The sequence below is a fragment of the Lutjanus erythropterus genome, chromosome 2 (assembly GCF_056507025.1).
Source record: "Lutjanus erythropterus isolate fLutEry1 chromosome 2, fLutEry1.hap2, whole genome shotgun sequence".
Classification (NCBI taxonomy): Eukaryota; Metazoa; Chordata; class Actinopteri; order Lutjaniformes; family Lutjanidae; genus Lutjanus; species Lutjanus erythropterus.
Window position 1 is genome coordinate 31,396,134 of NC_139318.1, and position 12,637 is coordinate 31,408,770.

At 39.6% G+C, this 12,637-nt stretch overlaps 1 protein-coding gene across 1 annotated transcript; it reads right to left on the reverse strand.

The window, feature by feature from the left end:
* Positions 1-163: 163 nt before the first annotated feature.
* sp1 (sp1 transcription factor) lies at positions 164-10,527 on the reverse strand. The gene is made up of 6 exons (XM_084737102.1): positions 10,421-10,527; positions 9,443-9,516; positions 6,018-7,431; positions 3,440-3,581; positions 2,570-2,760; positions 164-1,235 (listed from the first exon to the last, which is right to left on the reverse strand). The coding sequence occupies exons 1-6, from the start codon at positions 10,425-10,427 to the stop codon at positions 910-912; spliced, it is 2,154 nt and encodes a 717-aa protein (XP_084593228.1). The 5' UTR covers positions 10,428-10,527; the 3' UTR covers positions 164-909.
* Between the last annotated feature and the right edge of the window lie 2,110 nt (positions 10,528-12,637).

Sequence of the window (12,637 nt, forward strand, 5' to 3'; positions counted from 1 at the left end):
GAGCTGCTGAAAATAGTCTTACTCCATGTAGATTACAAACTCTTGAATATTTATCCAGAAAAAAATGCAGCTCCCGCATTTACAAGTGTTTGCTCACAGGTCAGTCTTGCCAGGACCAACATGGCGGCAACGCTGATGTATTGTAGGAACAAGCCAAACGCAGTCAATGTGGCATCTTCATATTTAATGTTTATGGTCGTGACCTAATGTATTCCAGCCCTCCTCTAAACAATCCACCCTAAAACACTTTAATATTATTTCCTATGATACTGGGGTAGTTAGTTTGTGAACATGTTCTATTCTCCCAAAACTGCAACTGCAATATTTGCTCCTCAAGATCGTTATCAATTCAGTTTTAGGGGCAAATTTAGCATCATGGGCCAGTTAGCGTGAGGGTGTGCTGGATACAGCTGCCCTGTTTGAGAGGACAGGAGACACCTGAGGTGAAGAGGGGCAAGTAGCGAAACTCACAGCCTTGGAAATAAGGGTGAGAGTGTGACTAAGTAGTGTCATCTCTTTACTAAAGTTGCCACCAATTCAACATCAAGTGTGCCAGTCTGTGTGTTTTATTGCAATCTCACTATCAGCAAAGACTGGGTCTTCACGTGGGACAAATGTTAGTGTAGTGCCGTTTCCATTCAGGGGAAAGATTTCATGATGATTCTCTAGTCTAACATTTTAATCCAGCTCCGACCCTTAAATGCCACAGGTGTCTAAATACAAGATGGAACTCCATCCTCTTGCCTCAGTTCTCAAATTCAATAGTGTCTCTTATGTTGCATCTGTGACCCCCTCTCCTGTCTGAAGCCGCGGAGAGGTTGTGCATCTGCAGCCAGACGTGCCCTTTTTAACCCCAAATGTCCGAATGCAGCATCCACCGAGGCCGTCCATCTTCCCGCTCCGCCGCCCTTAGTAGTTGTTGCCGTTAATTTGGTGAAGGTCCACCTGCATCATGTTGATCCCACTGCCGGCTAATCGAGCTATGCTCTCTGCAGATAAGGTTTCCATGGTGACGATGGTGTGCTGGTCATGACACTGCTGACTGACTGACACTGCTCTTGGTTCCACTTTTGTTACTGCTGCAGGGGAAGCAGCGTCGGTTGAGCCCGGGGTGCCGCTGGTGGCGCTGGCGGCTGCTGCTGCTTTCTTGTTTAAGTGGGTTTTGATGTGCTTGGAGAGGTGGTCACTGCGCATGAAGCGTTTGGGACACTCTGGGCAAACAAACCTCTTCTCACCTGCAAAGGAAAAAAAAAATCAATATAAAAACAGCTGCAGCTGGTACTACCAGACTATGACAGACTGTTGGTTAAGGTTGATACTTTTTCAACACAGTTTGGCATCAAAACTGGAGCTGTAAAACCAGACAGTGTTCAGGGACTATTTGCCCTGGTATCATAACAGGTATTGAGTATAGTTTTTTTTATACTGGTACAGTATCAACGTTTCAAATTATGGTGCTGTGGCAGCACAGTTGAAAATATCCATTTATAGGATTTAGGATTTGTGTGGAATACATTTTTCAGATATTTTGGTGGAAAATAAAGATCTCCAGTATATTAAGATGATGTAGTGTGTATAAAAATTCCTAAATCAGCTACTAATGCTTATGTTTATTATCAATTACTCTATCATTATTATCTTGATTAATCATTTGGCCCATAAGATGCAAGAAAATAGCAATTTCCTTCAGCTCCAAATGGACATATTCAAATTGGTTGCTTTGTCCAAAATATATTTCCTTTTATATCACAGAAGACAAAAACCATGCATTAAAATATTGGCATTATATTTGGAATTTGTGATTTAAAATCTAACTGAAGCAATAAATCAATTATCGACAGTTTCCAATTATTTTTATGTCAGTGAACAAATCTTTTAATTATTTTAATTCTAATTAATCCTGTTGAAAAAATGGATTACATAGAAACTTGTGTTGCTTAAAAACAAAAAAACGAAAAACAAAACAAAACAGATCCCTATGTATCCACATAGGCTTATCTTTACTATTCTACATCAGGGACAGGAGTGTCCCATTTTCAGTATTACGTGTAAAATCAGCTTTCAGTTTCAATAATCGAAATCAAAGCCAGAATCAGTTATTCTACCGGTATTTTTTTTCTCCACCCCTGCCTGCTTGCAACACAGTGAAGCTTACTGGCCGTTATCACACTTAATACCATGTACACCTTTATCAAGAATAATTTGAAAATGTCAGTGTAGTCTTACAATGGTACATCCGTCAGTGCCAAAAAAAAAAGTTTGAATCGCAGATCAAATTGCGGACCACAAAGAAGCATGTCTTTAAACTTTTTAGACCATTTGCACAGCAGCTATATTGATGACGTCAGTTAAGGTCCTGTTCCATTTAGCACAGCAGAGCCTTTCCACTGACCCAACATGCCTGAATTTAATGGAACCTTAATTAGTAATGAGCAACACCTGTTAATGCTACTATTTCATGTCAGGATGGCTGCTGTGAAAAAGGTCTATCATCATCTTTGATATTTTGTAGTTGTGCAAGATTTAGTGTCCTTCACATAATGTCAAATAAATAAACCCTCAGCGTCACCTGTGTGTGTCCTCTTGTGGCGCTGAAGCTCGTCTGAACGGGTGAATCGTTTGCCACAGAAAGACCAGCTGCAGACGAAGGGTCGTTCTCCCGTGTGCCAGCGGAGGTGGGCCCTCAGATGGGATGTCTTGCCGTAGATCTTCCCGCAGCCAGAGATGTGACATATGTGCTGCTTCTTTTTAGTTGGGTCACTGCTTAATTTAAAAAAATCAAAACAAAACAAAAAAGATATCAGAGTTAGAGAGCTGCTGGTTTATCTGTGAGGACACATCCACATACAATCAGCTGAAATGGAAATGCAATGTTTCAATTAAACTCTCAAGAACTATAGTTTATTATATATGCATGTTTTTGTCCTTAACTGTTCAGTACAGGATGTTCACACGGTACTTTTTTTTTTCTTACTGACAATATGTCAGTATTTGACTCCCTTAACCATTAGAATAAGGACTATGTTATTTTCTACATTTTCCCCCACTATACAAAAACACCCCATACCAAACCATGACCCTAAAACCTAGGTAAGTACCAAATTGTGATTTTTATGTACTGTTCCACCCCATAAGAGTGACTTTATGACAAAAAATCTATATTTACAAAACTCATAAAGTTGTTTACATTGGTTGTTAATTATTCATGTCATAGTAAAGTTTTTTTGTCCTTTTTATTTACATTAGGGTGGACAGAATATTAGAAACATCTTTTAATATAATGCAGTCCAGTACAACACATCACTAAATACAACCTTTAATGCTAAAACAACACTTCAGTGACAGTGTCATCAAAACCTGAACATTACAGGCATCGTAAAACTGGAGTTTATGACAGAGTCGTTGTATTGGATTGCATCATAGAGGTTCAGTGACTTACCGTCCTTCTCCATCCTTGCAAAAGGGGCAGGTACAGGCTTCCCTGCGGTTACGTCGTCCTTGAGGTGGTGGGCTTATATCCTCGTCATCCATAGCTGTGCTGTCATCCAAACTTTCTCCACCTGTCTGTAGACCCTGTTCTCCTGTTATAATGGAACAGAAAATATTCACATGTGAGATAAACTGTACAATAGTTTGGGCTCTTTTTGGTTAATAATCAAGTTCACAGCCAACTCCAGCTATTTCATTCATATTCGAGTTTTTATGCAATCCTTCCTGTAAGAAAATCCCTTCATCAGGGACAAGAACAAAACAAGTAAACCAGTTACAAATATGTACATTATATTTGCTACTGTATGTTGACTGAAACTAAAAGATCTAGATAATTTCAGATAAGATCTACTGCAAGAAATGTCCAATGACATTAAGAGTCACCTGATACTTTTTTTTTACAAAAGCTTTATTCAACAATGCTTAAGGATCAAATAACAGTACAAAACCCAGGGTGTTCAGAAAAGTACTATTTGAATTATGGCTCCAACTAACAAATATTTTCATTATCCATTAATCTGTTGATCAGTTTCTCATTTAATCAATTACTTATTTACTCCATAAAATATCAGATGATAGAGAAAAATGTTGATTGAGATTTTCCAAAGCCAAAGGTGACGTCCTCAAATGTCTGCTTTTGTCCACAACCCAACAATAATCAGTTTACTGTCAAAGACAAGTAAAGAAACCAGGAAATATTCACATTTGAAAACTGAAATCAGAGAATTTTGACATTTTGTCTTGAAAATAATGCAAAATGAGTAGACAAATTGATCATTGAAATAGTTAAGTGATTAAATTAATAGTTGACAACTAATTGATTAATTAATCATTGCTGCTCTAATTTTAATATGAGTCATCTTATCAGTACAGTACAGTACAACACAAGTAAAGAAAAGGCCCAGCAGCCTGACCTCTCCAGGCCTTAACTACTTTCCTAAAGTTAATGTTGGTTTACGGCAGCACTGACACAGATGTCTCAAAAACTTTCAGTGCTGCTGGAGTCCAAACAAACTTGCTGCATATGTAGCTGATGGGAAGCATGTGATTTCATTAGAAGGATAACAGAACAAATCTCACGCACTAAAAACAGGCCCAATGATTCATCACAAACTTTAGTATTTCATCTAATATAGAGGAGCAAGTATATAAACACAAAGGGAGCCAAAAGCAGAACTGATCAGGAATCTAGACTTGATAAGGGTTGCAATAAGATGGGAAGGGTCATATTACACCCCTGTTTTACACAGAACTTGTGGCCAACCCACGAGTACAGTACTGTGACCATGTGACCATCTGCTGAAGAGATGCAGTGTCACCAAGAAAAGAAAAAAAAAATCTACACAAACACATGCGGTAAAGAGCTCAGGGAGGCACTGGGCCAGCTGAACTTGTTAAACCAGTACAGAGTAAGTTGACACACAAAAGAGATCAAATCCAGAGATACAAGATACTTTGCATTTCAGAGCAAACATCAGAGGAGGAAAAAACCTTCAATGTAACAAGTAAACACAACTGTCTGGACAACTTAACATGTTTACTCAGCCCAACTGCCAGTTAGTCTGCTCAACAGTTCCTGGGCTGATTTCACTAACAGGGCTCAAGCCTGGTACCAGACTAAAATGCCTGTTAACGCTGTCTTAACTCAATGCAACTTGCTCAGACTTGTCTTAAAATAGTCATAGATGTATCCTGCTCTGGATTAAACAAAACTGATATCAAGATTTAACCTCTCCCTAGTACCATTTGTGAGGGAGCATGGACTATCTGAAATATCTAAAATCAGGGGTGCACCAAAACTGAAACTTAATGATGGGCCTCAGGCCAAAAGCAAACATCTACTGTAATGTATTACATTAATAGTTATTAAATTGCAAAATTGTATGGGGATCCCTAATTCCCTTAACTGATTGAGTTCCAGTGCAAAGTGTCACTCTGGCCACCAACGCAGATCTTTTTTAAGTTGATCTTTTTGGCCTTTTGTTTTTATTGGACAGCACAGATGATGATAGGCTGTTAATGTGATAGAGAGAGAGGACAACATCCCGGGCCACCGTGATAGGCACCACAGCTTTAGTACATGGAACGCATGTCCTACCAAGTGAGCTACCAGGGCGGCCCTTAAGGAGCATTTTTACTTCATAAATAAAAACAGATAAATAACGACTTAAACAAAATATGTTTGCCTCTGGTGTTGTTTTGTCTTCAGATTCAAACCAGTCTTGGAGTTTACCATTACATGCCTGTTTTTTGTGGGCACCGTTAGTTATGTAACTCCACAGTCTCAGACTAATGAAGCCAAATTTAAGGCACATTCATGAAAGCTACTTAAATGTATTAATTTAACTAGTACAGATTAAAGCCGTCTCCTGGATTAATCTAAACCCTGTCTGTGAAACTGGCCCACTGTGTGTTATAATAGCTGGACATCAGTTGTCAGTCATCTGTCTTGCCAGAAATAACTAAAACTAAACAATAAAGTTGATTTAGTCTTTGAATTATGTCTGGAAAGCAGGATACTGACTGACCTGTGCTGGCGATGGCGATGGGAACTGTCTGTAGCTGGTGCATCTGCAACCCAGAGCTTCCAAGTGTGTTGAGATTTATGGTCTGGATGCCTGGGATCTGCACTGTGTTGACAGACACTCCTCCAGCTGCAGCAGCTCCCTGAGCTTGACTCAGCTGGGGGAGAGACTGCATTGGGGCCAACGTGATCTGCGGTCCTGCTGGACTCTGGATTTGAATGGTCTGCCAGCTCACCTGGCCATTGGGACCTACAGTGCGGAGGAGGATGGGGCCTGTGTTTGGCATGATTTGAAGATTTTGAAGCCCTTCCTGGCTGAGTGTCGGAGCTGCAAACACCTGACTGCCAGCAGCCGCCACAGTCCCCGCCTGGATGGTTTGCAGGGGCGTTCCACCTTGGATGACCTGCTGAGGCTGAATGAGGATCTGCTGTGGCTGCTGCCCATCTCTGTTGTCTGGCTGTATCGGGACACCCAGAGAAGACGCTGTGGTTTGCTGGAATGTCCCCGTCATCACGCCGTTGCTGTTCTGTGTTTGGGTCACTCCATAAGAAGTGGAAGTCTGCGTGGTGGCAGTGGAAGCACTTGTCAGGTAAGTGGTGCCGCTGTTGGAAGACGCTGGATGTTGTGATTGCTGTACAAGTTGGTTTCCTGCTGAGTCCCCCCCACTGTTTGCATCTCCCCCTGTGCTGCTTGCTCCAGTGCTGACAGGCAACAAGGTGATGTTTCCATTTAGTGACACAGGCATGTTTGCCAGGAACTGTGGCTGGTTTTGTAGCACCCCGTTGCCCAAGCTGATATTTTGGATGGGAATGGCTCCCTGAAGGAGACTGGGCATAGTGATGATGTTTCCTGCTGCTCCAGCTCTGTTGGTTGCAGCTATGATCTGCTGGCCATTGGGAGAGGACACTATCTGAAACTGCTGTCCTGGTGCTACAGCGGCAGGTACAGTTGAATCCTGCTGGGCATGTGCCAGCTGTAGGGGTTGACCGTCTACTGTCTGAAACTGGGGAATAACCTGGTACTGGATGTTGGGCATCACCCCTGATATGGTGGTAAGAACCTGCTGACCCTGCACCGATGGAGCCTGAGCGACTACGTACTGCTGTGGCTGCTGCTGCTGTCCATGAGTGCTCGCAACAGCTACTGACGGTGACAGCACCTGTCTGCTCTTGGCTGCGTCTCCTCCTGTCATCACTCCCGAGGAGTCAGTGGTGATGGTGTTGGTAGTGGTGCCTGAGGATGCTTGAACGCTGATGGGAATAACCTGCCATCCATTGGCACTGGAGGTGAAAACCCCCTGGTTTATGTCCAGCTGCTGCTGGTTTTGTTGGTCTGAAGATGAATCGTTCTCACCCGGGGTGTCAATTCGACTGCATGTGGCTGCCAACAAGGCGAGAGGTGAGGGCTGCTGTGAGTCCTGGAAAAGAGAATACATGACAGGCAAAGAGAAAAAAAAATTATGTAGTAAAAATAAGTCTCACTATCTAACATACATGTTAATGCTGCAACCATGACAAAAATATAAATATCTACATTCTGATCCATATTACATTTACTGACAGTTTTAATTTGTAAAGACTGAATCACGTTTGTTTACAATAACTTCTGAATAAAAAAAAATCATGTGTACTTGTAAATACAATTTAATGGAAGCAACATATTGAATGTTTTCTTTTTGTATATGTCTCTAAAATACGTGTTTTACACTTTCATATCAAATTAATAAAAACACTTTCACTCACAATGGTGACCTAATTTACCTGTTGGGCCACAGATTAGAGAAAATTACAACTTGAATTTATCAAAAACTAGCAGTTAGTCTGTGTAGTTCTGTAGCAAAGCAACACAGTACATAAAATAAGCACAGCAGGAACGTCAGATAGGTTTAAAAGTTACAGTTAGGGCTGAAAATGCGTACAGAAATAAACATGCCAATTTTGCATATCTCTGCAGTTCAAATAAACTGCCTGTCATCTATCTGGAAACAACTCTTGTTGTAATTCTACGATGATTAGACCTATAATAAAGGAAACAATACCAATATAATGATACAAACAATCGTTTTAGAGCACTTTTATATCTAAACTTAAAAAAGTATTTCACAACAAAGCATCAGTATAAATATATTAAATAAAGCAGGACAACCACACAATTGATAATTTAGGAAGTCATTTAAAACATTAAGATCCAAACTTGAAAAGCCTGAATTAAAGGCAAAAGGATGGTTTAAAAATAAAATAAACATTTTTCCTTAATAAAGGGGAAAAAAACAAAAAACAAACCTGCAATGCTTAGTTGATTAATCAATTAGTTGTCTTTTTTTAAATTTAATCACCAACTATTTTGATAACTGATTAATCATTTCAGTCTTTTTCTAAAAAAAAAAAAAAAAAAAAAAAAAAAGTCCAAATTCTGTGATTTCAGCATTTTAGCTTAAGCTTTAAGCTTTTAGCCCTAAATACAACAAAATAAACTGTATGACTGGCTAAGGTTGTCTGTATGCGTCAGCAAGATAAATGTACGACTTTTTAATACCACCATTTTAATTAAATTTAAGGCCAAATTTGAAATAAAATTAAATATCAAATGTGAAAATAAAGGTGTACTCTTCTGAGTAAGTGTATATACTATCACTTCAAAATTATAAGTAAGCCGATTGACAATGAATTATTGTCAAAAAACCTTAAAGACCTTGAAGACTAGCAGGATAACAGAGACATTCAAATTTAAGTCTCGCACTTGGAATTTATTTTATTACCACAGCATTTGATAAATAAATATGTTAGACCTCAAACAGAATTTGAGAAGATTTAAAACTTTTTAGGGCCTTTATGAATAAATGTGTATTTAATAGTTGTGAAAAAAGGGACCTGTGACCAGCCTGTGGCTTTGTAAATGTAATTCTGTTGCATTCTCAAAATGCTATTATTTAAAATTTTCGTGCAGGTCTCTTTCCAGCACTTCACAGAGAGTGTGCTGGACTGAGAAGTAGTCCAGGGGGAAGCAGGGTGGGAGAGTATGGGAGGGACCACAGTTTTTCCAAAGCAGCGGCGGGCTCGGCTTCCCCTCCCCCCAAACCCACCCATCTCCCTCCCACACTTTATTTTGCCCTATAAACTGACACACTCCTCTAGCCACCCCCTCCAAGGCCAGCCAAATGGGCCGAGCGAAATGCACATGAAGTGCCGGGGTTTGACGGGAACACCCCGTGTGGGCGAAATTTACCTGCCCATTCCCCACCCCGGTGACATGTGCTCTGCAGAGAAAATCAACAAGCCGTAAAAGTCTGCACACAAATGAATTACAGCATCAAATAAACTAGAGGGAGATGCATATCAGGTTCAGTGGGTATACGTGAGGACTGTGGTTAATGTTTCTCGGCTGACTTGACTGCTTTGGCCAACAGCAAACATGTGTGGTGAACCTACTTGTGAATTTGTGTTTCGCTTTTGACTGAAGCCTCCACCGCTCTCCACAGCGGCCATTTCACCCTGCTGCTGATCTGCGGAAGAAGAGTTTGTGTAAGATCACTTATCTTAAAGTAGTTACGTTCAAACAGCAGACAACCAAACTGAGTTACATTCAACAATTAAAGAAACATGGTAACTTTATTCGCATGGTCGACCTCACAAGAATACATAAAGTCTTATGGCTTTCTCGAAGCAATTTAGACAAAAAATGCAAAGAAATCTATGCCACAAGTGCTCGAAGGGCCAACTAGCGTATTGGCTAAGCTAACATGGGCCATGCTAAATGGAAACCCCATATTTCCCAGACTCTCGCGAGATGCAACTGCGTTGTTTCTTTATTAACTAACTTGACAAAACGAAATAATCTTTACAATATAACAACACTATGGTTAATGTTTGGGTAGATTCAGATACAAAACACGTTTGTTTGAGGTAGGGGGAAGATCATAACTTGGATTAAAATAGTAACGCTCGCGAGATCTTTCGCGCGTCTGCGGTTACCTTATTGACACGACGCTAACATGAACTCTACACAACAAGTAGTGTTCAGGAAAAGTGCTAAGTACTGGCTAAAGAGACCGACATAGTTTCAGCTGAACTACTAACCTAAATAAAACAAGTTAGCTGGCTCAGTGGAATTGCATTAAATTAAATTATTGTGTTCGCAAGTATTGTCAGGTAAGAACAGAAGTTTCGTTAGTGTGAAACAGTTACCTAGCGTTACTTGGTTGGCTAAATGTTGTTAGCTAAGTACCGACAATTAGCAGTTAAGTAGTTGGTCACTTTTAAACTGCTTGAGAAGACGCTAGCTAAACAATACAATATCATGCTCACAACAGTGAATACACTTCAAACACTGTGTTTTGATTTTACTTTTACTGTTAACTTAAGGCTTCGTTCACAACATGCCACTGAGTTTAAAAAAAGTTCACTTACTGCTCATAATTTGAAGACGGGAGGAGTTTCTCTGGTCTTTTTTCGAGTTGACAACTTTTCACAACTTCACACAAACTTGACGGGCTCCCCCTATGAAGGAGACAGACGGGTGCGTTCGATTTATGAACACGTGTAGCCTGTCAGCTGCGCGGAGCACGGACATGAACAGTACATGACTTGTACACTAATTTCAAACAGCAGTTATTATAATTTCGTATTTTATTTATATTTTTTAATTTTATTTTTAAGTAGTTTTTACTTTTTGTTATGAATTCAGTTTCTAGAGTGGGGTGTGACTGTTTCAGTTTTAGTTTATTTTGAATTAGTTTAATGTCTTTATTATTACATGGAGATATCGTCCTATGTCATAGGAAAATTTTAATAAGTCCAGAATAGGTCTTAGAATAAAAATACAACACTTGAAGCAGTTCCTAGACTCAATAATTCCTCCTCATTGTTGTGTTGAAAAATTCGACCAAATTGACAAAGAAATTTCTTGCATCATTTTATTTTATTTGGGTTATTTTATAAGTACACACTATTGTTTCAGTTAGTTTTTCTCCTTAAAGTCCAGTTTTTATTTTAAAATTAACCAAAATATATCTTCACATTTAATTTTAGCTTTCAGTTTAGTTTAACAATAACAACCTTGTTTGATATTATAATTTAACAAAATAATATTGACTCAAGGCCCACTTAGTAGATTTTCTGGACTCAATGGATGGAGTTTACCATAATATCTATCCTGATTAAGTTTATATGTGAAGAATTTTATTTAATAAGTCATGACCAGTCAAAGACAACTGTACTTGCTTCAGATCTGATTTTTTGCCTCTCACTCAAAATCTCTTCAAAGCTTAAATGAGTCCATTTGAATTTGATTTAGCAATAACTTTTATTTATATAGCACTTTTTATACATAACATGCAACTTAAAGTGCTGTACAGTTCAGTATTAAAATAACAGCATGACATTAGAAACAAGACACAAAACAGTGCAACAAATAAATAACATAATTAAAATTGAAATAAAAAAATAATTATAATAAAATTAAAAACGGCAATATGGCATTAAGACAAGACACAAAAGAACAAAAATAAAACCAAAAAACAAAAGAATTAACAGCAAACAGAATAAAAGTTGTGATAAAAGGCAGAGATACAAGTAGTAAAAATGACAATAGAAAGAGCTAAAATGTACATTAAGTAAATGATTTGGCAGTTTTAGACAGGTTCAAGTTGATTTTCTGTTGTACTTGATAACTGACAGTAAGTGTCCGACCCACAAAGAAAATTATTACGGTAAAGGTTTTAAGCAAAAGCAAGTTTAAAAACGTCCTTATCATTCAACTTTATTTGTTGTAAGAATGATTAAAGCATTTTTCATTAGAAAGTGACAAGCAAACATCAAATTGTTAATCCGGAGTAGCAAACCACATGCCCAAAACGATATTATATTAAAAATGATAGTCATAAAAGACGACACATTGTGTTGTTAGAAATGTAACTTAATTTTAATGTATTTTGGCACCTGGTGACTGTACAATCGCACTATCCCATCATTTAAAACAAGCGCACCCTTCTGGGAGCGACTTGCGAAGGATTTCTGCTTTCCTCCAATGGGAAAGCTCGTTTCTGCCAACTGGAATCAATCAGCCAATCTAATTGGGCCAAAGGCGGAGAATGGGGCGGGACCAAGCACGGTAGGTTGTACCGCTGAGTATGATTGACGTTCGGTTATCTGTTTTCCGCTTAAAAGGCGCCATGAGTAAATATGTTCACGTTAACAGCGATATCTCTCCTCATTCGGTCTGTGATACTGTGTTATCATTCAACAGTGCGAGGCTGCCGAAGCTCTTCTCCGTCTCTGACCCCTTTGAACACGGAGGTGGGGAAGGAGGAAGGCGTACTGGGAATTTAAGTCTTGCCTCCGTGGCCACTGGCCACTCCCTGGTGGCGCCATGTGGGCTGGGAAACGGCAAGGAGGCGGGAGGAGTCAGTCAGGGTGGAGGAGAAGAGACCCCATCACACTCAAACACTGGCTGTAACCGCGCTGGGAGGAGAAAATGGCCAGCTTGTGGGAGGGCTTTTATTATTGGGATGTGCGAGGGGGCTGTCAGTGAAGCAGCACATGTGCCCATGTAAACAGGACAGAGGGTGGAGTCCATCCTCACACCGAGCCTGCATCCACCCAACCCTGTCTGAAGTCAGCCACTCT